At 42.2% G+C, this 26660-nt stretch overlaps 1 protein-coding gene across 1 annotated transcript in view; it reads right to left on the reverse strand.

Moving 5' to 3' along the window:
- Positions 1-26660, reverse strand: part of LOC138669364 (uncharacterized) — a 180961-nt gene that overhangs the window by 15083 nt on the left and 139218 nt on the right. Inside the window, exons 3-4 of the mRNA XM_069756096.1 lie at positions 10867-10921; positions 9606-9711 (exon numbers count right to left, since the gene is read on the reverse strand). Of these exons, the coding sequence (XP_069612197.1) occupies positions 9606-9711; positions 10867-10921 (161 nt within the window). The remainder of the gene's footprint in view (positions 1-9605; positions 9712-10866; positions 10922-26660) is intronic.

The following is a 26660-nucleotide window of genomic DNA, read 5'->3' on the forward strand; positions in this document are numbered from 1 at the left end:
GTGATGCCAAGGGATGAGAGGGTCTGTAATAATAGGGAATGGTCCACTGTGTCAAAGGCAGCCGACAGGTCCAGGAGGAGGAGGACAGAGTAGTGTCGCTTGCTCTTGGCGGTTAAGAGGTCATTGGTGACCTTAGTTAGGGCAGTTTCAGTAGAGTGGTGTGACCGGAAGCCAGATTGTAAGCGGTCGAAGAGGGAGCAAGAAGAGAGATGGGAGGACAGTTCAAGGTAGACGTGTTGTTCCAGTAGCTTGGAGGCATAGGGGAGAAGTGATATAGGGCGATAGCTAGATACAGAGGATGGGTCAAGAGAGGGCTTTTTGAGGATAGGTGTGATGGAGGCATGTTTAAAGCTTGAGGGGACAACACCAGTCGTTAGTGATAGGTTGAAGAGATGGGTTAGGGTTGGGATGAAGACTGTGGTGAGGTTTGGGATGAAGAGGGATGGGATCGGGTCAAGTGCACAGGTGGTGAGATGTGATCTTGAGAGTAGAGTGGAGAGTTGATCCTCTGTAATGGTGGAGAAGTTGGTTTTGGAGGTGGAGGGCTGGGAAGTCGGGAGGAGGGGCTCTGGGGGTTGTTGACCAAAACTGTCTCTGATGTTATCAATCTTCTGCTTGAAAAATGAGGCAAAGTCTTCAGCTGAGATGAGTGGGGAGGGAGGAGGTGCTGGAGAGAATTGAAGGTGTTGAATAACTGTTTTGGGTTGTGAGACAGGGAGGATATGAGAGATGAGAAGTAGGTTTGTTTAGCTGTGGCAAGTGTGGTCTTGAAAGTAGTGAGGGACTGTTTGAATGCGATAAAGTGCTCATTGGAGTGGGATCTTTTCCATATGCGCTCAGCAGCCCCGGAAGCTCGCCTCAGTTCTTTGGTCAGGCTGGTGTGCAAGGGCTGTCTGTTGATTTTGCGAGCTTTGGTATGTGTAAGTGGGGCAGCAGATTCCAAAGCTGCAGCTATTGTGGTGTTATATAGAGCAGCAGCGTCATCCGCATTGTGTAAGGAACTTATATCTGTGAGAGGGAGGAGGGATTCAGAGAATGAGTGTAGGTCAAGGTGTTTTAGATTTCTGCGAGGGTGTGAAAGTTTGTGGGGTGGGGATTGTAGACATTGAGTGGAGAGGGAAGAGAATGTGAGAAGGTTGTGGTGAGAGAGAAGAAGCAGAGGCGGGTGAAGATGAGGTCCAGTGTGTGGCCATCTTTGTGGGGTCTGCAGAAGACCATTGAGTGAGACCGAAGGAGGAAGTGAGAGATAGAAATTTAGCGGCAGCTGAGAGGGAAGTATCAATGGGGATGTTGAAGTCAACCATGATGATAGTAGGGATGTCCGCGGAAAGAAAATTAAGTAGCCAGGTGGTGAAGTGGTCAAAGAAGGTGGTGGCTGGCCCTGGGGGGCGTTAGATGACAGCCAGTTGGAGGGGGAGTAGATGCGCATGGAGTGCACCTCAAAAGGAAGGGAGGGTAACAGAGGGCGGCGGTGGGATTGGGGTGAAGGAGCAGGTATCTGACCGGAGAAAACCAACTCCTCCGCCATGTTTGCTGCTGGGGTGGGGGGTGTGAGAAAGGTGGAAGCCACCATACGAAAGTGCAGCAGGAGAGGCTGTGTCAGAAGAGGTGAGCCAGGTTTCGGTGATGGCGAGGAAGGAAAGTTTGATAGTAACAAAAAGATCATGGATGTAGGAAAGCTTGTTGCAGACAGAACGAGCGTTCCACAGAGCTCCTGTTAGTGGGACTGGGGTAGTGGGGGCTGGGTGAATGGGTATAAGGTTAGAGAGGTTACAGAAGGTTGTGATGGAGCGTGAATGGGAGGTAGAAATCTACTGTATACTTTATAAAGGAACTCAAAAGTGAAAGCTCGAAAAGCACCCGTAATATGCCCTGGTGTCATCTTGAGCATTTTGCTTAAAGGGAACCGGTCACCCCCAAAGTCGAAGGTGAGCTAAGCCCACTGGCATCGGTGGCTTATTTACAGCATTCTGAAATGCTGTAGATAAGTCCCCGATGTATCCTGAAAGATGAGAAAGAGAGGTTAGATTATACTCACCCAGGGGCGTTCCCGCTGCGGTCCGATCCGATGGGTGTCCCGTTCCGGTCCAGCGCCTCCCATCTTCTTACGATGACGTCCTCTTGTCTTCACGCTGCGGCTCCGGCGCAGGCGTACTTTGTCTGCTCTGTTGAGGGCAGAGCAAAGTACTGCAGTGCGCAGGTGACAGGAAAGGTCAGAGAGGCCCAGCGCCTGCACACTGCAGTACTTTGCTCTGCCCTCAGCAGGGCAGACAAAGTACCTCTGCGCCGGAGCCACAGCGTGAACACAAGAAGAGGACGTCATCGTAAGAAGATGGGAGGCCCCGGACCGGACCGCGACACCCATCGGATCGGACCACCCACCCAGGTGAGTATAATCTAACCTCTTTTTCTCATCTTTCAGGATACAGCCCCTGATGCCGGTGGGCTTAGCTCACCTTCGATTTTGGGGGTGACAGGTTCCCTTTAAAAAAACAAACAAAGCAAAAATACAACACCACCCCACTAACAGTTTCTTCATTATTCAATGAAGTTTAAAAAAAGAAGAAAAAAAAAAAGGAAAGCATCAATAAATCCCAAAAAAACAATGGGAGAAAGCTCCAAGACTCCAAGAAACCGCCAGTGGCCAAAAATGTTGAAAAGGCGTTACAGAAGAGTCTTCAGGAGAAAAAGATTCTGGCGTTAAATCTTGAAAAACTTGGTGGGTAAATGCCTGATGTAGTAGTGTGTACATACCCAAAGATGAATTATATAATACACAATATGTTGAAAGGTAATTGAATATCCAATGTAATTATGGTTTTCAGGTGTTTCATCTACATCGATTTGAAACAGGTGCATAAAATCCAGCGCACAGCCATCTAAGCTCCACAGTTATACATTGGTAATAGGACACGTTATAATGAAGAACTCAGCGACTTACAATATGGCACAGTCATAGGATGCCAACTTTTGCCAAAAGTCAGTTTGTAACATTTCTGATTTGCTACTGTAGATCTGTCTCGTCAACTGTAAATGCATTCATTGTGAAACAGTGACAATGGATCACAAAGCGGTGGACCACACAAACTCACATAGCAGAGAAACCAAGTGCAGAAGCACATAAAAGTCATCCTCTACTAGAGCAGTGGAAATGTGCTTTCTTGAGACTGGAATCTTCTAAAAAGAGGCAGATGAAAAAAATCTGAAATTGGAGGATGTCCAGAGAATGTGAACTACTGGAATCCATAGTGTTCATGATGAATATGGCAATTATTGTATGTGGTTGTATATGATGAGGAGGAAATGTGGGTGAAGGTTCATGAGGACTGGGCTCCAGCGCCAATGAAAAAGTTTAAAATATACCGTAAACTTTACTGTGCAATTCAAAACATAGCGAGAAAAAAAAAAAACGTTAAGGACCATAAGCTTATGCGTTTCAAGTTAGCAATAGGGATGATCGAATGGCTTCGGATAACTCCTTATCCAAAAAGCTATAGCGCTTACCAAATAGCTGCATCGATAACCTGGATACCTGGATCGCTCCCGAATCCCGATAATCAGCTGTTCGGCAATACAGCTGCATGTGTCGCGGCTGTGTGAGTCACAACATACAGGCTCTCCTTATATGTGTTGTGACTGTCACACAGCTGCGACACATGCAGCAGCGGCGCCAAACAGCTGATTATCGGGAGCACTCCAGGTATCCGGATTCCCAATGCAGCTATACGGTAAGTGCTATAGCTTTTCGGATAAGGAGTTATCCGAAGCTATTCGATTATCCCTAGTTAGCAACTATTATTTCAAACCTATGTTTTAACATTTTTTTCATTGGTGCTGAAGCCCACTCCGCATGGACCTTCTCTCCCATTTCTACACTCTCTCCACTACATCCTAACCAAAAAGGTCTACCAGGGCTCCAATGTGAATTCGGATGTTTTCACACTAAATTGTTATAGCTGGAAGGTGAGCTGATTAACATTTTTTTCTACGTCTCTACATAGTGGAGGAAGTGTGTTTGGTGTAGTGTCCTAAAAAAAACGCCCTGACCTAAACCCCAAACTGAAGAATGTGAGCCAGACCTTCTCATCCAACGTCATTGCCTGGCCTCAGAAATGATCTTTTGGCTGAAAGGTCACAAATTCCAAAAGACATTCTTGAAGGAAAAGCTTCAAATAGTGGAGTCAGTTATATCCACATAATGGTGCAGAACTTCATATTAACCACATGGATTTGCAACAGGATTATTAAATCACACATTTATTAGTTCACACACTTTTGGCCATATACAGATAGAACTTTTGTATAGGATGAATATGGAAAAGAATAGGATATCTGGGAAGTGAGGCTCATATAGCGTCTTTGTCATGAGCTGTATTGGTTGGCTGTACATCAGTTGTTGAACAGCTTTACACTAGGGTATATTCACGTGATTTTTTTGTTTAAATGTGAATTTTGAAGTGGAGCAATATCAAAATCTAAATTAAAAAAAATACTTTGGCATTTATTCTGAAGCAGATCCACTTTAAAACCTATGTCAACAAACAACATGCAAACGTATCCTATAATTTATCTACTCCCACAACCAGGAATGGAATTCCGCCTGTCCCTGTGGCGAAGAAGGCAGGGAAAGTGAGCACTACTTATTGGAGTTGAGGATTAAAATGTAATTTTTATTGTCTATGGGGGAAGGGCAGGTTAAGTATGACATTCATTGTAGACTGTGGAAAAAGTGAGGATAGGAGAAAGTTTGGAGGGCAGAGATGGGATTAGGCTGGCTCTCAGAAGTTTCTTTGCTGCATTCAGTTAAACTTAACATTTTTAAGAAACAAATATGGAACATATTACCAGAGCTACCAGGTGTAGTAGAGCACCACCTGGCTCCCTTGACCCTGCTTCAGCATAATCACTGCCTGCGGCAGTTTCCATGAACTGAGCCATTATGACTGTTTGGGGCACTATGGATGGGTATAGCACTATCTGTTTTGTGTAGAGCTGGGGAAAGTAAGAAGAGCGTCTCGATAAGCAGTGAGTCAAAGATTACATTTTGCAGAGAAGAGTCGAGAATGAAATATGTGATCATAGTGATGTGTGTCGGAGGAATAATAAAAAAAATAAGGAAAGTCAATGACAACAATCAGAGGACATCACCAATAAGTCACTGATTTTATATGTACCGTACATTATACACACATAAGGTGTATAGAATACCTGTGTATAACTGCTATCTACAACTATATGGTCAATATATGGTGGTCATGTTAGTGTTACATAGGACTGCAGGTAACATCCACAACATCTTCTGTATTCAAAAAAGTTATTACTGTGCTACCTGCAGTCCTAAGAAACAATACAGATAATAGTGATAATTCTCTTAGTACAGATAACAGGAATGCAAGCGAGATCAGATAGGTTATCAGTAGTGTTACATATGACTGCAGATAACAGTGATAATTCTATTGAATACAAAAAATGTAGTAGTTGCTACTTGCAATCCCATGTAACACCATAAATAATCCATAGTACATTAATCTGTACTCAAAGGGGTATTACTTATCGGTAGTTTTACATAGAACTGCACATGACATGGTAATGTGCCTTCAATTTTATTTTAGTGAGTGAGGAAGGGGGATGTAAATGGGCGATGTCTTAAGAAAAAGGTGTGGCTGCCTGCACCACATTGTTGGATCTACCTAACCTGAGCTAGGGCTGCAGAAATAGGTCTTCAAAAAAATGGTATGTAAAAAGGGGCATGGTTTCCTTCACAAACTGTGAACCTGTCAAGTTTGCCAACTTAATTATTTTTTTTTTTCTGGACAGGTTATAAAAAAAAAATAAATACAGACAGGCAATATTTTTTATGGACACATTGTAAAAGCATAATTAATTATGAATGATTATAACTGACCCATTGCTACAACCTTCTGATATGAAGACATCAGCTGCATTCACTGTAAACTGGAAAATAATTATCATTACATTCAAAATAATCTGTATTTAAGTTTCTTCAGCTTAAAAAAAAAAAAAATCACAGACACCCCGAATATTTTTTACCGACAGAAAAAAAAAAGTACCTTATTTTTAGAGATTGTCCAGGAATTTCTGGATGGTTGGCAACCCAGGAACATGTTAAAAATTGTAGTCTCTGTTCTATCCACAACTATGTGTTATTGGCACTAGTTGAACTTCTGTATAGGCAAAACTACAGAAATGTCACAGGTATTTCTCTCTTAATTGGCTTCCCTATTACCAAACTCTCCGGGCTCCAATCTGTCCTGAATGCTGCTGCCAGGATTATATTCCTCACCAGCCATTATACCGATGCCTCTACCCTGTGCCAGTCATTACCACTGGTTACCCATCCACTGAAGAATCCAGTGCAAAACTATTACCCTCATCCACATAGCACTCCATTGCTCAGCACCACCCTACATATCCTCTCTGGTGTCAGTCTACCACCCTACCCGTGTCCTCCGCTTCTCAGGTTAGAATCCTCAATCAGAAACTCCCACTCCCATCTCCAAGACTTTTCACGTGCTTCGCCAATTCTTTGGAATGCACTACCCAGGTCAATAAGATTAATCCCCAATCCCCACAGTTTTAAGCGTAACCTAAAAACACATTTGTTCAGACTGGTCTACCGCCTCAACGCATTAACCTAACTATCCCTGTGTGGCCCATTCAAAAAAAAAAAAAAAAAACTTTAAACCTTAATCAGGTTCCTCACATCATGTTCTCATATTTCATGCAGTTAATAGCCCTCTGTGTCTGTACTTTTACGTACTTAGGTTGTTAACTGGTTCATGCAGCTTTACATGAACACCAGATCCTTACACTATGGCTGATCCGAACAACAAAAGCAATTGTTACCATCTACCTCTCGTGTCTCCCTTTTTCCTATAGATTGTAAGCTTGTGAGCAGGGCCATCTGTCCTCTTGGTATCTGTTTTGAACTGTGATTTTTGTTATGCTGTAATGTCTATTGTCTGTACAAATCCCCTCTATAATTTGTAAAGCGCTATATAAATAAAATTATTATTATTATTATTATTATTATTATTATTTAATTTTTCCCATTTTGGTTTTGATGCTAGTATGGTTTCTTGTTATTCGAACTCTAATATAATAATAATAAAAAATAAAAAAAAGTAGGCCATCTTATACGCCAAGGGCCAAATACAACAAGACCAGCGTTGTTCAGGACAGTCTTGATGAAGGGGCGTTCGGGAGACAGAAGCTACTAATTCATGAAGAGGCGCACACCTCAGATTGTAAGCTTACAAGCAGGGCCCTCACTCCCCTTGGTAGCTGTTGATTTATGTGATTATTGTTATTCTGTAATGTCTTTTATTGTCTGTACAATTCCCTTTAAAATGTAAAGTGCTGTGGAATATGTCGGTACCTTTTAATGAATCAGGCCTTAATTATTCCTTTGCACCATTTCACCAAATGAATATATAGTAGTTATCTTCTTTTCTAAAAATTTGAGTAACTTTTTTTTTTTTTAGTACTATTTTTTTCTTACGTTATACTGATTCTAAATTACAATTCATGCTCCATTCTAATTTATAACTTTGTTCACAATTCTGCACATCTAAGATTTTCTGGCTCAGGTTTTCTGGTATGTGTAATGTATCTTGGCACTAATCTGATGCAAGAAAAACTATTAAAATACAGGTACTGTATGAGGGATTTTTGCAAGGTACAGATGTCTACCATCTAGGAGATGAAAGGTTCCAAAATCAAACAGCAGAATTCTGAATGTTGTCCTGGACTATAATACATGCTTATTGACCCATGGAAGCGCTAGTAGGCGCGAAACGGCCGTCGTCAAGCTTCTGCTCACCCCCGTACTCACTCCCCCGGCCAACATGCTTTGTTATCACAAATAAAGAGCGGAATTTCTACAAAAGACCAGTGAGTGCTATCTGCTTTTCTTTGGAGGATTTAATACATGCTTATAATCCAAGATTAGTCAATGTATGTAGTCAATTTTACTGTTTTCAGAAGAGATCTCCAAAGAAAGGACCCCCAGGAGCAGGGGAATAACTATAATAGGTGCAGGGGTTGCAATCGCACCCAGGCCCTGTAGCCTAAGGGGCCCAAAAGGCACCTTTGCCCCATATGAAAAATGACTATTGCTACTAAAGGCCTGCAATAATTGGTGGCCCTGATGGAGATTTTGCATTGGGGCCCTTGAGCTTCAAGTTACACCACTGCCCAGAAGCAACAGGACACTGAAGCAAAGAAACAAAAAAAACCACTTTTTATATTGGTCAAGCAAATCAATGACGTATGCCAACTATAGAGAGAATTATCCAACAGCTAAATTAAAGCTGACAGTCTTCAGTCTCCTTTTTCCTGTACTCATCTCTATTTCTGTGATCAGTGCAGCAGAACTGTAATCAGCCTGAGACAATTTTACCTGGATCAGATTCCTAAAGCAGCAGGACATCCTTGGAGTGTAGGGTATGTGCACACGTCAGGATTTCTTGCAGAAATTTTCCTGACAAAAACCGGAGTTTTCTGCCAGAAATCCGCATGCGTTTTTACTGCGATATTACCGCGATTTTGATGCGTTTTTGACGCGTTTTTTGTGTGTTTTTTCCCAAATGCATAGAAAATCTGCAAAAATAATGAACATGCTCTTTTTTTTTTTACCGCGATGCGTTTTTTTCGCAGAAAAAAACGCATCCATGTGCACAAAACATGCAGAATGCATTCTAAATGATAGAATGCATAATGTATGCGTTTTTAATGAGTTTTTATAGCGTTTTTAGCGCGAAAAAAACCTGTACGTGTGCACATAGCCTAAGAACTAACCCCTTCGCTGCCCTAAAACACCAGGGCAATTTCAATTAACCTCATTATCACCAAGACATTACAGTTTTAACAATTATTGGCAATATTGTGTGTGCACCATTTCAACCTATCATCTGTAGATTATATGGCAATATAATTTGGACACTAAATGACTATTGTGCTGTCACTATATGACAGTACTATTTAAATTTTGTGAGTGGGAATTGTTTTGACAATCCGTAATGGCTTTACAATATATAGTATTATTTGATTAATGATCTAAACACTGGATACTAAGTGCATAAAGATGTGTACATACAATATATATTTTCTAAGGTTTAAAGGGGTTGTTCACTACTAGGACTATCCCTTCGCATTCCCCATGCTTGGCCTTGATAAAAAAAAAAGCTCATACTCCCGTCACGTACTGGCGCCGTTACTGCAGTGTCGGCACTCGCGGTCACAGGGCTCTCGTGTGGCTGTATGACATGTGGTTCCCGGCGCCAAATCAGCGCTGGCGTCACTGTCTCTGCCTGAAGAAGTCAGGTCACCTGCAGCCCTGACTTCATCTTCATGTTCAATTCGTCCAAAGGTGGGGTCAGTGACGCCGATGAGGATTGGGCGCCAGGGTCATGTGTCATACAGCCGCACGAGCCACGGATCCGCAGACACCGCAGAAATGGATCCAGCACGGGGGGGGGAAACAGTTGGGGTTTTTTTGGAATTAAGAATGGGATATGAGAAGGGGTTGTCCTAGTAGTGGACAACACCCTTAATATTTAGGAATAGAAAAAAAAAACTCTCACCTTTATCAATCTGACTGCCATTTTCAAACTCCCTGCTTTGTAAATCTTCATCTGATACCACCAACTGAAGCTCATTGACTTCCAGAGCCGTATTCGGAATGCCATTCTGATTAAAACATAAAGCAGAAGATCAGAGTATTTACACGAGCAGAGTTTGAGCAACATAAAGGTACAAACGTATTTTAAGTCATTTTCCACTAAATAGATACTATGATATTGTAGAGACTATAAGAGGTGACAGTCACAACCGGGGACTTTAGTCCTCAGGGGCCCAACGTGACATAAAATATGGTATGTGGACAATGAAGTTGCATAATTAAATATCTTGATATTTGCACAGCAAAGTAACCAGGCTATACAGGCTTCTCTTGCTAGAAGAATTAATAGTATTGACATGTTTCAATGTAGCATATATATATATATATACAGCATGGTGTAATCATATATGGTGAAATATCCTACACTTACAATCACAAATGCTTTAAAGGGAATCTGTTAGCAAAATGAACCCTCTTAAATACGGGGGAAACCAACGTCATTTTGATTTAATTAATTTATAGCGCAGGTGGTAGATATTGAATACCCCCATCAGCCGCCGCCTGCTCTCACTGTTATCAGTTGAATACAACGCTCAACATTCTCCCCTGATTGCAGCACAAGAAGGGGAGAATGAGGAGAGCCATCTTCAGCACCCAGCGCCAGGGAACAGTGCTAACCATACCGCTGCTTCCCAGGCACCGATACATGTGATATTGATGCAGCACACGGTTGCCACAAGTATTATACACAAGGACACTAGTATCTCAGATACTGGTTTATATCAGAATGTGTGAAAGCACCCTAAAGCAGAGTTGAACCTTGTCACAATACAAGCACATTGTCAGCTGTCTTCTCACAGTGCTGGCGGCTCTGTGGGACTGTCCCTCTGGATCCCGGACAGTTGGGAGCTATGGTAATAAGAGCAAAGTGTCAGTCATTACATATCACACTGGTAACACCACCTTATATTTAATAAAAGTACAGGAGGCAGATTCTCAGGAAGATCTGGGCCCACAGCTCACTTGCATATAGGACAAATATGGATTTCTGTGGAATAAGACAACAGATCGCAGATATTAAGGTATAATTTTATGCAGCTTCCCATGATGGCTTAGGAGGGTTGATCTACTAACAGATTCATTTTAAGACATTATATGAAGTAACACTTATTCTCCTCCTGTAAATATATTGGTATACATGCATGTTTCAAGATCATACTTACCACAGGTGTGGTTATCTGGTTGTCATGGTGTTCTCTTTTGTGACATATCTTCTGCCTGAATGGCCCAACATATAAGTGAAATTAGTTTGTCATATGTAAAGAGATTTTATTATTTTAATCTATTTTTTTTTCCACTATGTAAAATAGGTATCAGTTAAATCGACAGTTGAAAATTCTGTGGCATAATGTATAGAAAAATGTGGACACCCCTTGACTAAGATTTTTTCTAAGAAATAGAAATAAACTGAATTTAATACAGCCTCAGAGGGTAAAGTGAAATGATATTTTGGCAAGTTTCAGTGCATTATTACTGTTAATTTTGTTAATCATGAAAAAAAAAAAACATTTTGCACAAACAAAAGTTTAGTTATCTTGTAGATCAGTCCTTAAAGGGGTAATCTAAAGTTTGGAACTTGTCACCTATCCCTTGGATAGGGACTAACTTTCAGATCGTAGAGGTCCAGGGGCTAGGACCCCCACTGATCCTGAAAACTGGGGCTCTAAAGCGCCCAACGTAAATGATGTGGTGGTCAATCATGCACACTGCTGCTCCCATTCATTTTTATGGAATACCAGACCAGTGCTGTGCTCAGCCGTATCTGGCAATACCATTAGGAATGAATGGATGTGTGCATGATCGACCACCATTCAATTCACACAGGAATCTTTAGTTCTCAGTATGGGTGGTGGGCCCAGTGGCCGGACCTTCAGCAGTCTGGAAGTTATTCCCATTGATAGCAATTACTATTACTTTCAAACTTGAGGCAACAAAGCATGACTTATCCCTTGTTGGTGTTAGCGCTGTCACTCTGCTGCTAGTTATTATTATAGTTATTATTATTATTATTTATTGTTATAGCGCCATTTATTCCATGGCGCTTTACATGTGAGGAGGGGTATACATAATAAAAACAAGTACAATAATCTTAAACAATACAAGTCATAACTGGTACAGGAGGAGAGAGGACCCTGCCCGCGAAGGCTCACAATCTGCAAGTTCTATAGTTAAGCTACATTTTAGATTTTGGATCATTGACTTGAATCATCCAAACTTTACTTCAGTTTCTTAACCCACACTGGCAAACTGGTATCTTTGTTTCAAAATTTGTTCCTAATTTGCAGGCCTCATGGCTGTATATTGGGTCTTGTTTTATCAACAGTGTCTAAAAGAAAAGTTATCTTTGCTGCCCATAGCAACCAGAGCACAGCTTTATTTTCTTTAACCCCTTTTACCCCCCCGAGGGTGGTTTGCACGTTAATGTCCGGGCCAATTTTTACAATTCTGACCACTGTCCCTTTATTAGGTTATAACTCTGGAACGCTTCAACGGATCCTGGTGATTCTGACAATGTTTTCTCATGACATATTATACTTCATTACAGTGGTAAAATTTCTTTGATATGACTTGCGTTTATTTGTGAAAAAACGGAATTTAGCGAAAATTTTGAATATTTTGCAATTTTCCAAATATGAATTTTCATTCCCTTAAATCACAGAGATATGTTACACAAAATACTTAATAAGTAACATTTCCCACGTCGTCTTTACATCAGCACAATTTTGGAACCAAAATTTTTTTTTCGTAAGGGAATTATAAGGGTTCAAAGTTGACCAGCAATTTCTCATTTTTATAACACCATTTTATTTAGGTACCACATCACATTTGAAGTCACTTTGAGGGGTCTATATGATAGAAAATACCCAAAAGTGACACCATTCTAAAAACTGCACATCTCAAGGTGCTCAAAACCACATGCAAGAAGTTTATTAACCCTTCATGTGCTTCACAGGAATTTTTGGAATGTTTAAAAAAAAAAACAAATGAACATTTAACCTTTTTTCACAAAAAAATTACTTCAGCTCTAATTTATTTTATTTTACTAATGGTAACAGGAAAAATTGGACCCAAAAGGTTGTTGTACAATTTGTCCTGAGTACGCCGATACCCCATATGTGGGGGTAAACCACTGTTTGGGCGCATGGCAGAGTTGGAAGGGAGCAGAATATACAGTATATATAACCACAGGAATAAATGCAATGTACAGGGTCAGATAGCTTACATTGCATTTATTCCTGTGGTTATATATACTGTATATTCTGCAACCATTGTTTATTGAGGTCTTCAAATTTGGAACAAAGTGTTTTTAGCTTTTTCTATTAAAACTTATATTTTAGGGATCCTTGTGTTTTTGGGGTTTTCTTGGTCTAGGATTCCGTTTTGTTCTTGCTTTAATGGTTTGTTGTTCAGAGTTTGGAAGGGAAGGAGTGTCGCTTGACTTTTCAGTGCAAAATTGGCTGGAATTGAGATCGGACGCCATGTTGCGTTTGAAGAGCCCCTGATGTGCCTAAACAGTGGAAACCCCCCACAAGTGACACCATTATAGAACGCAGACCCCCCTAAGGAACTTATCTAGATGTGTGGTGAGCACTTTGAACCCCCAGGAGAAATTGGACACCAAAAGTTGTTGTGCAATTTGTCCTGAGTACGCCAATACCCCATATGTGGGGGGGAAGGGAAGAGCTTGGAAGGGAAGAAGCGCAGTCCTGGAATGCAGACTTTGATGGAATGGTCTGCGGGCATCAAGTTGCGTTTGCAGAGCCCCTACCTAAACAGTAGAAACCCCCCACATGTGACCTCATAATGGAAACTAGACCCCCCAAGGAACTTATCTAGATGTGCTGTGAGAATTATTACCCACAAAAATGATTTTTTAGCCCCAAATTTTTTATTTCCCATGGGTAATAGGAGAAATTGGACCGCAAAAGTTGTTGTCCAATTTGTCCTGAATACGCTGATACCCCATATGTGGGGGTAAACCACTGTTTGGGCACATGGCAGAGCACGGAACGGAAAGAGCACCGTTTTACTTTTACAACGCAGAATTGGCTGGAATTGAGATCGGACACCATGTCACGTTTGGAGAGCCCCTAATGTGACTAAACAGTAGAAACCCCCCAATTCTAACTCCAACCCTAACCCCAACACACCCCTAACCCTAATCCCAACCCTAACCATAACCACACCCCTAACCCTAATCCCAACCCTAAACCACAACCCTAACCCCAAGACCCCCCTAACCCTAATCCCAACCCTAACTATAACCCTAACCACACCCCTAACCCTGACACACCCCTAACCCTAATCCCAGCCATAAATGTAATCCAAACCCTAACCCCAACCCTAACCCTAACTTTAGCCCCAACCCTAACCCTAACTTTAGCCCCAACCTTAACGGGAAAATAGAAATAAATACTTTTTTTGTGTAAATCATGTGTATTGAAGCAAATAAACAATACAAAAATAAAATAAAGTAGGAACATAATCAACCTAGTTAACAGAATACAGTCTACATTTCTGACAAAGTTAATGTCCCAACAATTTCAAGGTTTTATTGGCCAATGCCAATATTATCTCTTTTCCAGTTTAATAATATTGATTGTTATTATTATAATAAGCAATCATCAGGAAAACTATTCGTAACTCCAAAAACTAAATTACATGTATTGATATTAAATATCACATGTAAGATAAGGAGATTTGAGAGAAGGAAAGGTAATGAAAAGAGGAAAGGAGAGAAAAAGAGAGAATAGAGATAAGGACAAGAAGGTATATGATATGAAATTGGGTACGGTGGAGCTGGACTCTCTCCTTCGGGTGGACCTCCATCTCCGACCAACGATGGAGAAGGTGACAAATTGTTAAAATTGGTTTCAGATCATGGAAGCAGGTTAAATTAGATGAACAGTGTCAAGAATGTAAAAACATCTGGAGCTATTTCAAGTATAGGTCAGGATCTGGATAGCCATAGGTCTAATTCTGGAGTTTCTCTGGATGCAATCCATGGAGCCCAAGTATTGTAGAATTTTATAGGATCCCCAGTAGTCTGATTTATCAATTGCTCAATTCTATAAATATCGTTAAGTTCGGCAACAAATTCAGAACATGAGGGGAATTTTTCTTGTTTCCAATACCAAGGAATGAATTTTCTTGTGGCCGTGAGGAAATGTCTGAGGAGATTCTTTTTAAACCCAGATATCGACAAGTCACATAGGGACAAGAGGGCTAATTCTACTGTGGGCCGGGCCTTACGAATAGTTTATTATAGAGATCAAAGATTGACATCCACAATTTCTTTATGGGCGGACAATCCCACCAGATGTGGACATATGTTGCCTTTTCCTCTGCGCATCTCCAGCATGTATCTGGAATCACCAAGAACATAGTATGTACCAAGGAAGGGCATCTAGACCACCTCGACAAGATCTTATAGCTCCTCTCCTGCGACACAGAAGACAACGAGGTCCTAAAAGTAAATAATAGGATCTTGTCTCTCTCCTCTTGAGATAGAGATATCCCCAAGTCATTCTCCCATTTTGAGAAAAATATTGGAAAATTGTGCGTTGGGGTTTGACCCCTTTGGAAAAGATTGGATAAGTTGGAAACTTGGGCTGAAAGGTGGCAGATGAGGTTTAACAATGATAAATGTAAGGTTATACACATGGGAAGAGGGAATCAATATCACCATTACACACTGAACGGGAAACCACTGGGTAAATCTGACAGGGAGAAGGACTTGGGGATCCTAGTTAATGATAAACTTACCTGGAGCAGCCAGTGCCAGGCAGCAGCTGCCAAGGCAAACAGGATCATGGGGTGCATTAAAAGAGGTCTGGATACACATGATGAGAGCATTATACTGCCTCTGTACAAATCCCTAGTTAGACCGCACATGGAGTACTGTGTCCAGTTTTGGGCACCGGTGCTCAGGAAGGATATAATGGAACTAGAGAGAGTACAAAGGAGGGCAACAAAATTAATAAAGGGGATGGGAGAACTACAATACCCAGATAGATTAGCGAAATTAGGATTATTTAGTCTAGACAAAAGACGACTGAGGGGCGATCTAATAACCATGTATAAGTATATAAGGGGACAATACAAATATCTCGCTGAGGATCTGTTTATACCAAGGAAGGTGACGGGCACAAGGGGGCATTCTTTGCGTCTGGAGGAGAGAAGGTTTTTCCACCAACATAGAAGAGGATTCTTTACTGTTAGGGCAGTGAGAATCTGGAATTGCTTGCCTGAGGAGGTGGTGATGGCGAACTCAGTCGAGGGGTTCAAGAGAGGCCTGGATGTCTTCCTGGAGCAGAACAATATTGTATCATACAATTAGGTTCTGTAGAAGGACGTAGATCTGGGTATTTATTATGATGGAATATAGGCTGAACTGGATGGACAAATGTCTTTTTTCGGCCTTACTAACTATGTTACTATGTTACTATGTTATATAGTAGAGAGCCATGTGGACCAGAGGTTCCCCAGCAATACAAAGTTTCTCAAAAGGAGTCAATGCTCTTACAATATTATTTTGTTTAGATGTCATGCTTATGAAACTTTTTAACTGTTCATAGAAAAACCAAGTGCCCGTAGGAGGCTCCTCCCCCTGATATATTTCATGTAGATTTTTGTAGATTGTGAGCCTTCGCGGGCAGGGTCCTCTCTCCTCCTGTACCAGTTATGACTTGTATGGTTTAAGATTATTGTACTTGTTTTTATTATGTATACCCCTCCTTACATGTAAAGGGCCATGGAATAAATGGCGCTATAACAATAAATAATAATAATAATAATAAATAATAATAATAATAATGTAGAGACTTGATACCGGTCTGATTTAAGTAGTCATATATGATAGGCCTTGAGACTCTATATTTGTTCAGGTAGGTCTCCCTGTGAAGTCCTGCAGGAAAACTAGGGTTATTGTATATTGGGGTTAGTGGTCCAGGGAATGTTGAGGTTTGAAGGCGCCCGCCGCTCTTCTGGATAAATAAGATCATGTTTCTAGTCAAAGGGCAGGCAAAGCCCCCCCTTTCCTCCCCCCATATTCCATAATGTTATTTGGGGATCGCCTCCAATAAGGTCACCTTCCAAATTAACCCACTTCTCACTATTCCTACTGTGATATAGATCAAAGATACAGGTTCCTATTGATGCACGACCATAAAATCCGGTAGTCCAACTCCCCCCCATTTGCTTAGATCTGCTTATCTGCGTGATCTAGTATGTGACCAAACAAATCGGGTGATTGCCTTCTTAAGACGCGAGAAAAAAAGAGGCAGGTAAATATAATGGGATCGTTTGAAAGTAGTATAAATGGCGAGGTAATAAGTCCATTTTAATTACACTAACTCAACCAAACCAGGACAACTGAAGTCTGCCATCTCTCTAGGTCTAATTCCGCTTTATGTAACGCAGGTTTAAAATTTGCATCATAGAGTCCAGAGATTTTGGCTGTTATTTTGACTCCTAAATATGTAAGTGAATCAAAGCGCCCCCTAAAGGGAAAGGAGGCACGCAGCTGATTCACCTCAGATAATTGTAATGATATATTTAGGATCTCAGATTTATGGGAGTTCATTTTAAAATTACTTAAGAGACCAAACTTCTGCAACTCTAAGGCCTGCCCCACACGTCCAGATAATTCCGGTACTGGAAAAATCGGTACCGGAATTATCCGTGTGCTTACGTAGCACATCAGTGTGGCACACGTGCGGCAGCGGTGTGCCGACTGAGGACCACACGGACAGTGCAGGAGACAGCGCTACAGTTAGCACCGCACGCAGGGGACAGCGCTTGAAGCCGGTATTCATCCCTTCTTCCCAGCAGCGTTCGCTGGAAAGAAGGAATACAAAATCATTTTTTTTTTGTTTTTTTTAAATAAAGTTGCCAGTAATCCGCCCCCTCCCACACCCTGTGTGCCCGCCCGTTGGCATTAAAATACTTACCCAGCTCCCTCGGCGCTTCCATCCTCTCAGCGTCGCAGCTCTTCCTGTATGAGCGGTCACGTGGTGACGCTTATTACAGTGATGAATATGCGGCTCCACCCTTATGGGAGGTGGAGCCGCATATTCATCACTGTAATGTGCGGCACCACGTGACCACTCATACAGGACAAACAGCGACGCTAAGAGGATGGAAGCGCCGAGGGAGCTGGGTAAGTATTTTAATGCCAGCGGGCGGGCGCACAGTGGGTGGGAGGGGGCAGATTACCGGCAACTTTATTTAAAAAAAAAAAAGATCTTTCAAAAGAATGGGGCTTCAGCACCACAAGCTGGGGGGACAGCGCTTACAGTAGCGCTGTCTCCTGCACGGCACACGGACTGCACACGGACAGCATCCGTGTGCGATACGTGTTTTACATGGACTCATTGACTTTAATGGGTCCGTGTGATCCGTGCGCTCCCACGAACACTGACATGTCTCCGTGTTTTCCAAATGTACACACAGTCCGTGAAAACACGCTGACATGTACAGAGACACATTGATTTTAATGTGTCTACGTGAGTCAGTGTCTCCGGTACGTGAGGAAACTGTCACCTCACGTACGGGAGCCACTGACGTGTGAAACCGGCCTAAGATAATGTTTGGTATGCTGGTTATCGGGGATGTGATGTATAAAAGAATGTAGTCGGCAAAGAGTGCCAATTTACGCTCCTCCGATCTTAGCTTAACTCCCCTAATGGAGGGGTTATTGCGTATTGCGGTGGCCAGATATTCCATTGTCAGGATGTACAAGAGAGGGGAAAGTGGGCACCCCTGCCTCTTGCCATTCCTGACAGGAAACGCATCAGAAAGGGCGCCATTGACCTTTACCTGGGTGCTAGGGGAGGTATATAGGGCCATAATTCTATGGAGCATATTCTCTCCCAAACCCATCCCTTTCAGGACCTGGAATAAAAATTCCCAGTGCACCCTGTCGAAAGCTTTCTCAGCATCAATCGACAGGATGCACATGGGATCTCCCTCCCCCCGCTCGATCTATCAGTGAGATGGTCCGTATGGTGTTCTCGCGCCTCTCTTCCCGGGACAAAACCCACCCGGTCTTGATTTATTAAGCCCGGAAGAAGGGGGCCCAATCTGTTTGCAATCATCTTTGCATATATTTTGATGTCTAGGTTTATCAGAGATGTATAAATACTTTATTTTATTATTTTTCCTTAAATAAGGGGTTCATAAGGGGGGAGGGGTTTGATTTACTATTTATAGCGGGTTTTTGTAGCGGTTTTTATGTTTGGCAGCTGTCACACGCTAAAACTCGCTTTTTATTGCAAAACATGTTTTGCATCACCACATTTTGAGAGCTATAATTTTTCCATTTATTGGCCCACAGTGTCATGTCAGGTCTTGTTTTTTACAGGACGAGTTGACGTTTTCATTGGTACCATTTTTGGGCACATGACATTTTTTGATCGCTTTTCATTATGATTTTTTGGAGGCAGAATGAAAAAAAAAAAGCAATTCATGAATTTATTTTGGGTGGGGCGTTTATACCATTTCGCGTGTGGTAAAATTGATAAAGCAGTTTTATTCTTCGGGTCAGTATGATTACAGCGATACCTCATTTATATCTTTTTTATGTTTTGGTGCTTTTATACAATAAAAACTACTTTATATAAAAAATAATTGCTTTTGCATCGCTTTATTCTGAGAGCTATAACTTTATTTTTTCGCTGATGGCGCTGTTTGGTGGCTCGTTTGTTGCAGGACAAAATTATGTTTTCAGTGGTACCATGTTTACTTATATCATCTTTTTGATCGCGTGTTATTCCACTTTTTGTTCGGCGGTATGATAAAGCATTGTTTTTTGCTTAGTTTTTTTATTTTTTTACGGTGTTCACTGAAGGGGTTAACTATTGGGATAGCTTTATAGGTCAGGTTCTTATGGACGTGGCGATACTAAATATGAGTACTTTTAATATTTTTTTTCTTTATTTAGGAATTTAAAAAAAAAATATATCTTTACACAGTATAATATTTTTCTTTATACTTTTATTTATATTGTCCCAGGATGGGACATCACTTAAAGACAGATCGCTGATCTGACACTGCACAGCACTGTGTCAGATCAGCGATCTGACAGACAGTGTAGGAGGCTTCTCAGCCGGCCATGCTCCCCCTGTGAGTGCAGCTGATTGCGTGTGACTTACTATCCAGTCGATGGTCATATGGGTCCAAGTCACCTGAACGGGATAGTACGTCTGATGTCAGAAAGGGCTTAAACTAATAAAAAAAGCACTGCAGTGACTAGTTCCTAGGGGCATCAAAGATAAATGTGCCCAATTATTTCCAGAGGCTATGATTGTAACTCAGCACAACAGCATAACAAGACCAGTCCTATCCTGCAACTAAACTAGTCACGCGGTTAATGCTGCCAAATCACGGGCATCATGAACTAGCGATAGGCTTGATTATTACAAATATGCATGTTTCATTCAAACAGTGTGGCAGTTCAGATATAACACACTAAGTGGCTAAGAATGAGATGAAGAGGTATAACCACAGGGGGTGCGGGACTAGTGATGGTTCCTCCCAGGGGGTGAGGAATAGTAACAAGTGGCGGGTCCCTCCCAGATTCTCCCAACTAGCTTAGCTGGACTGATATGCATCTCGCTATACACGTGGTTTGGGCATCCAGCAAGTTCCATTAAGTGAAAGCCCATCATCACCCTTTATCTAAAAAGCTAATTAAAGCTGCCAAAAAGGAAACAGAGAAGCACATTGCTAAGGAGAGTAAAACTAATCCCAAACTGTTCTTCAACTATATCAATAGTAAAAGAATAAAAACTGAAAATGTAGGCCCCTTAAAAAATAGTGAGGAAAGAATGGTTGTAGATGACGAGGAAAAAGCTAACATATTAAACACCTTCTTCTCCACGGTATTCACGGTGGAAAATGAAATGCTAGGTGAAATCCCAAGAAACAATGAAAACCCTATATTAAGGGTCACCAATCTAACCCAAGAAGAGGTGCGAAACCGGCTAAATAAGATCAAAATAGATAAATCTCCGGGTCCGGATGGCATACACCCACGAGTACTAAGAGAACTAAGTAATGTAATAGATAAACCATTATTTCTTATTTTTAGTGACTCTATAGCGACAGGGTCTGTTCCGCAGGACTGGCGCATAGCAAATGTGGTGCCAATATTCAAAAAGGGCTCTAAAAGTGAACCTGGAAATTATAGGCCAGTAAGTCTAACCTCTATTGTTGGTAAAATATTTGAAGGGTTTCTGAGGGATGTTATTCTGGATTATCTCAATGAGAATAACTGTTTAACTCCATATCAGCATGGGTTTATGAGAAATCGCTCCTGTCAAACCAATCTAATCAGTTTTTATGAAGAGGTAAGCTATAGGCTGGACCACGGTGAGTCATTGGACGTGGTATATCTCGATTTTTCCAAAGCGTTTGATACCGTGCCGCACAAGAGGTTGGTACACAAAATGAGAATGCTTGGTCTGGGGGAAAATGTGTGTAAATGGGTTAGTAACTGGCTTAGTGATAGAAAGCAGAGGGTGGTTATAAATGGTATAGTCTCTAACTGGGTCGCTGTGACCAGTGGGGTACCGCAGGGGTCAGTATTGGGACCTGTTCTCTTCAACATATTCATTAATGATCTGGTAGAAGGTTTACACAGTAAAATATCGATATTTGCAGATGATACAAAACTATGTAAAGCAGTTAATACAAGAGAAGATAGTATTCTGCTACAGATGGATCTGGATAAGTTGGAAACTTGGGCTGAAAGGTGGCAGATGAGGTTTAACAATGATAAATGTAAGGTTATACACATGGGAAGAGGGAATCAATATCACCATTACACACTGAACGGGAAACCACTGGGTAAATCTGACAGGGAGAAGGACTTGGGGATCCTAGTTAATGATAAACTTACCTGGAGCAGCCAGTGCCAGGCAGCAGCTGCCAAGGCAAACAGGATCATGGGGTGCATTAAAAGAGGTCTGGATACACATGATGAGAGCATTATACTGCCTCTGTACAAATCCCTAGTTAGACCGCACATGGAGTACTGTGTCCAGTTTTGGGCACCGGTGCTCAGGAAGGATATAATGGAACTAGAGAGAGTACAAAGGAGGGCAACAAAATTAATAAAGGGGATGGGAGAACTACAATACCCAGATAGATTAGCGAAATTAGGATTATTTAGTCTAGAAAAAAGACGACTGAGGGGCGATCTAATAACCATGTATAAGTATATAAGGGGACAATACAAATATCTCGCTGAGGATCTGTTTATACCAAGGAAGGTGACGGGCACAAGGGGGCATTCTTTGCGTCTGGAGGAGAGAAGGTTTTTCCACCAACATAGAAGAGGATTCTTTACTGTTAGGGCAGTGAGAATCTGGAATTGCTTGCCTGAGGAGGTGGTGATGGCGAACTCAGTCGAGGGGTTCAAGAGAGGCCTGGATGTCTTCCTGGAGCAGAACAATATTGTATCATACAATTATTAGGTTCTGTAGAAGGACGTAGATCTGGGTATTTATTATGATGGAATATAGGCTGAACTGGATGGACAAATGTCTTTTTTCGGCCTTACTAACTATGTTACTATGTTACTATGTTATTCTGCTGCCAAGCGAGTGTCCCCCAAGACACGTAGTGGGTGAAACGCTACAATAGCTTCTGCTGGGAAACCAAATTCCTCTTCTGAACTGCTAAGGGATAACTCAGACTGATCTGAGCAACCTGGTTCTGACACTGTAGATTTAGCATGCAACGAAGGAGATGGGCTGGATCTATCCCAGTGGTCCCCAGTGGTCTGTAGAAGGACGTAGATCTGGGTATTTATTATGATGGAATATAGGCTGAACTGGATGGACAAATGTCTTTTTTCGGCCTTACTAACTATGTTACTATGTTACTATGTTACCCTTGACCTATTTGTTACAGTAAATACTTAAATATGCATAGCCAGAGATTAAAGTGGCCCTGCTCAACCCATAGCTGGCTATTCCCAGAGTCATTGCCTGAGATTGACAGATCTCTCCCTTGCATGTATAAATGTAGCTCTCAGAATATAGCAATGCAAAAACAATATTTTTTCTATAAAATGGTTTTCATTGTGTAGAAGCGACAAAAACATAAAACAAATTACCGTATATAAATTTGGTATCGCTATAATCATACTGACTCAAAGACTAAAACTGCGTTATCACTTATACCACACAGTGAACAAAAAAATTAATTATTATTATTATTTATTTATATAGCACCATTGATTCCATGGTGCTGTACACTAGATGGGGTTACATACAAGTTACAGATATCACTTACAGTAAACAAACTAACAATGACAGACTGATACAGAGGGGCGAGGACCCTGCCCTTGCGGGCTTACATTCTACAGGATTATGGGGAAGGAGACAGTAATAATTTATAATTCTGTGAGTTGCTGGTTTTTGTTCAATCTGAAAAAAAAATGTCATGTGCCCAAAAATGGTACCAATGCAAACATCAACCCCTCCCACAAAAAAAACAAGCCCTCATATGACTGTTTGCAGAAATATGGAAAACAAAGGGTTGTTTTTTTTTTTAGTGTGTGAAAGTGGCCAAACATAAAAAAAAAAAAAAAAAAAGATACATCCGGTATTGCTGTAATTACACCAACACAAAGAGTAAAGTCATATAAAAGAAATAAAACAAAAATGTTGCAGCAAGGCTATGTGCGCACCTTCCGGATTTTTTTGCGTTTTTTGAGGGTTTTCTGCTGCAAAAAACACAAAAAAACACTTACATTAAGCATCCCATCATTTTAATGCATTACGCAATTTTTGTGCCCATACTGCATTTTTTTCTGCAAAAAAAATGCATTGTGGAAAAAAACGCAGCATGTTCATTAATTTTGTGGATTTTTCACGGATTTGCTGCTATATTATTGCATTCAGAACCTCCAGAAAAATCGCAAAAAAAAAAAACGCAAGCAGATTTTCTGCGAAAGTAGTCCAGATTAGCTCAGAAAAATTCTGCAAACTTTCCTGGACGTGTGCACATAGCCTAAAGGTACCGTCACACTCAGCGACGCTGCAGCGATATAGACAACGAGCCGATCGCTGCAGCGTCGCTGTTTAGGTCGCTGTAGAGACGTCAAACAGCAGCTCCAGAACGATGCAGGAGCGATCCAGTGACGTAACAGCGACTCACTTCTAGTTCAAGATTCAAAGAAGCTTTATTGGCAGGACCAAATACACATCAGTTTTGCCAAAGCAAGTGTATAGAGGCAATAGGGATAGGGACTGAGGGGATGTTGGGTAGGAGCTGTGGGGGGAGGTGGATGGGGCAGATCCAGGTTGGGGGCTATAGTCCATGGCATAGGGGAGGTGGATGGGGCAGATCCAGGTTGGGGGCTATAGTCCATGGCATAGGGGAGGTGGATGGGGCAGGTTCAGGTTGGGGGCTATAGTCCATGGCATAGGGGAGGTGGATGGGGCAGGTCCATTGTGGGGGCTATAGTCCATGGCATAGGGGAGGTGGATGGGGCAGATCCAGGTTGGGGGCTATAGTCCATGGCATAGGGGAGTTGGATGGGGCAGATCCATTGTGGGGGCTATAGTCCATGGCATAGGGGAGGTGGATGGGGCAGATCCAGGGTGGGGGCTATAGTCCATGGCATAGGGGTGGTGGATGGGGCAGATCCATTGTGGGGGCTATAGTCCATGGCATAGGGGAGGTGGATGGGGCAGGTCCAGGGTGGGGGCTATAGTCCATGGCATCATAGTTCTCTTTCTCGCAGTCTATGACATTCGCTCACATACCGCGCTGCTATCTCCACCGCTCTCTCTTCTTCTCCCAGCAGGATATATGTTTTCTCTTCCTCCTTCATGGTGATGAAGTCTGGGAAGAGATGTGAGAGTCTCCTGAAGTGAGTGTCCCTCACTGCTGAGTATTTGGAGCAGTGTAGCAGGAAGTGGGTTTCGTCCTCTATGGCCTCATGATCACAGTGTTGGCACAGTCTTGGAACTGTGAACTTTTCAGGCACATTGTGTTGCTCCAAGTTCTCGCTGGTTGTTAGCTCCATGTAAAACATTGCTGGCATCGTTGCTTTTGATGTCAAACACGATGATACACGCCGACCTGACGACGAAATAAAGTTCTGGACTTCTAGCTCCGACCAGCGATGGCACAGCAGGATCCAGATCGCTGCTGCGTGTCAAACACAACGAGATCACTATCCAGGACACTGCAACGTCACGGATCGTTGTCGTTCTCGTTGTAAAGTTGCTGAGTGTGAAGGTAGCTTTAGGCTTGGCTCACTTTTATCCTTCAATCTACATTGAGCGCTTACACCGGAGTTTCCGTGCTAAATCTCTAAAATACAAGATTCAAATGGAACCTTCAGCAAAAGATTCTTTATAATGAGGCAGATGGAGACATTGTGGACTAGTCTTTTTAGGCATGCATAAAAGCGTCGTCCGCCAGAGTTTTGCACACCTCTTAAAAGCCGGGGCATGTTGAATAGAAGACACTCAGAACTCAGTAACTCTTCTGCCTCATTAGTGAATGGATCCCTCGGGGGTTTCATCCCAATCACATTTTTTCAATTTAAGGCTCATACATACATACATGCAAGAAACCCTGATGAGTCTCGCACATCAATACCTGGCACTGCACCCGGCACTCAGGAGCGGAGCGTGCGGCTGCATATATTGCTACGTGCTGTGCAGTGTCGGGTATTGACGTGCGAGACTCATCTGAGTTTCTCGCATGTGAGTATGAGCCCTCAGATGGAAACCCCCAATGAGGCAGTTTCCATCTTCGCTTACATATGGCTGTAATCACTAGCGGGGGAGGGGTTTTTTACCTACCAGATTGACTCCTGCCAGAACTTAAGATCGCAAGCTGTGAACGTGGTCACTTAAGGTACCTTCACACATAACGATATCGTTAACGATATCGTTGCTTTCTGTGACGTAGCAACGATATCGTTAAGGAAATCGTTATGTGTGACAGCGACCAACGATCAGGCCCCTGCTGGGAGATCGTTGGTCGCTGAACAAAGTCCAGAACTTTATTTCGTCGCTGGACTCCCTGCAGACATCGCTGGATCGGCGTGTGTGACACCGATCCAGCGATGTCTACACTGGTAACCAGGGTAAACATCGGGTAACTAAGCGCAGGGCCGCGCTTAGTAACCCGATGTTTACCCTGGTTACCAGCGTAAAAGTAAAAAAAAACAAACACTACATACTTACCTACCGCTGTCTGTCCCCGGCGCTCTGCTTCTCTGCACTCCTCCTGTACTGGCTGTGAGCGTTGGTCAGCCGGAAAGCAGAGCGGTGACGTCACCGCTCTGCTTTCCGGCCGCTGTGCTCACAGCCAGTACAGGAGGAGTGCAGAGAAGCAGAGCGTCGGGGACAGACAGCGGTAGGTAAGTATGTAGTGTTTTTTTTTTTTTTACTTTTACGCTGGTAACCAGGGTAAACATCGGGTTACTAAGCGCGGCCCTGCGCTTAGTAACCCGATGTTTACCCTGGTTACCCGGGGACTTCGGGATCGTTGGTCGCTGGAGAGCTGTCTGTGTGACAGCTCTCCAGCGACGCTGCAGCGATCCGGATCGTTGTCGGTATCGCTGCAGCGTCGCTTAATGTGAAGGGGCCTTTACTCTCCCTCCTTCACCTGCATTGTGATTCAGAGAGCTTCCTTGACTTTATCATCATAATGAACATTTTATATTGAATGTTCCAAGAATTTGATATACTTCAGCACAGGAGTCTTCATTTTACAAACCCAGAAAATCACATTGTATAAATTATATAAATTTATTTGCATTTTGCAGTGAGAAATAACACAGTAACAAAGCTTTTAAGGTTGAAGGAAGACTAAGTCCTTCTAGTTCAACCCATATCCTAACCTTACATGCCCTAACATGTTCATCCAGAGGAAGGCAAAAAAAAACCATGTGGCAAACAGTAAGCTCCACATTGGGGAAAAA

The sequence above is a fragment of the Ranitomeya imitator genome, chromosome 1 (assembly GCF_032444005.1).
Source record: "Ranitomeya imitator isolate aRanImi1 chromosome 1, aRanImi1.pri, whole genome shotgun sequence".
NCBI classification, from domain to species: domain Eukaryota; kingdom Metazoa; phylum Chordata; class Amphibia; order Anura; family Dendrobatidae; genus Ranitomeya; species Ranitomeya imitator.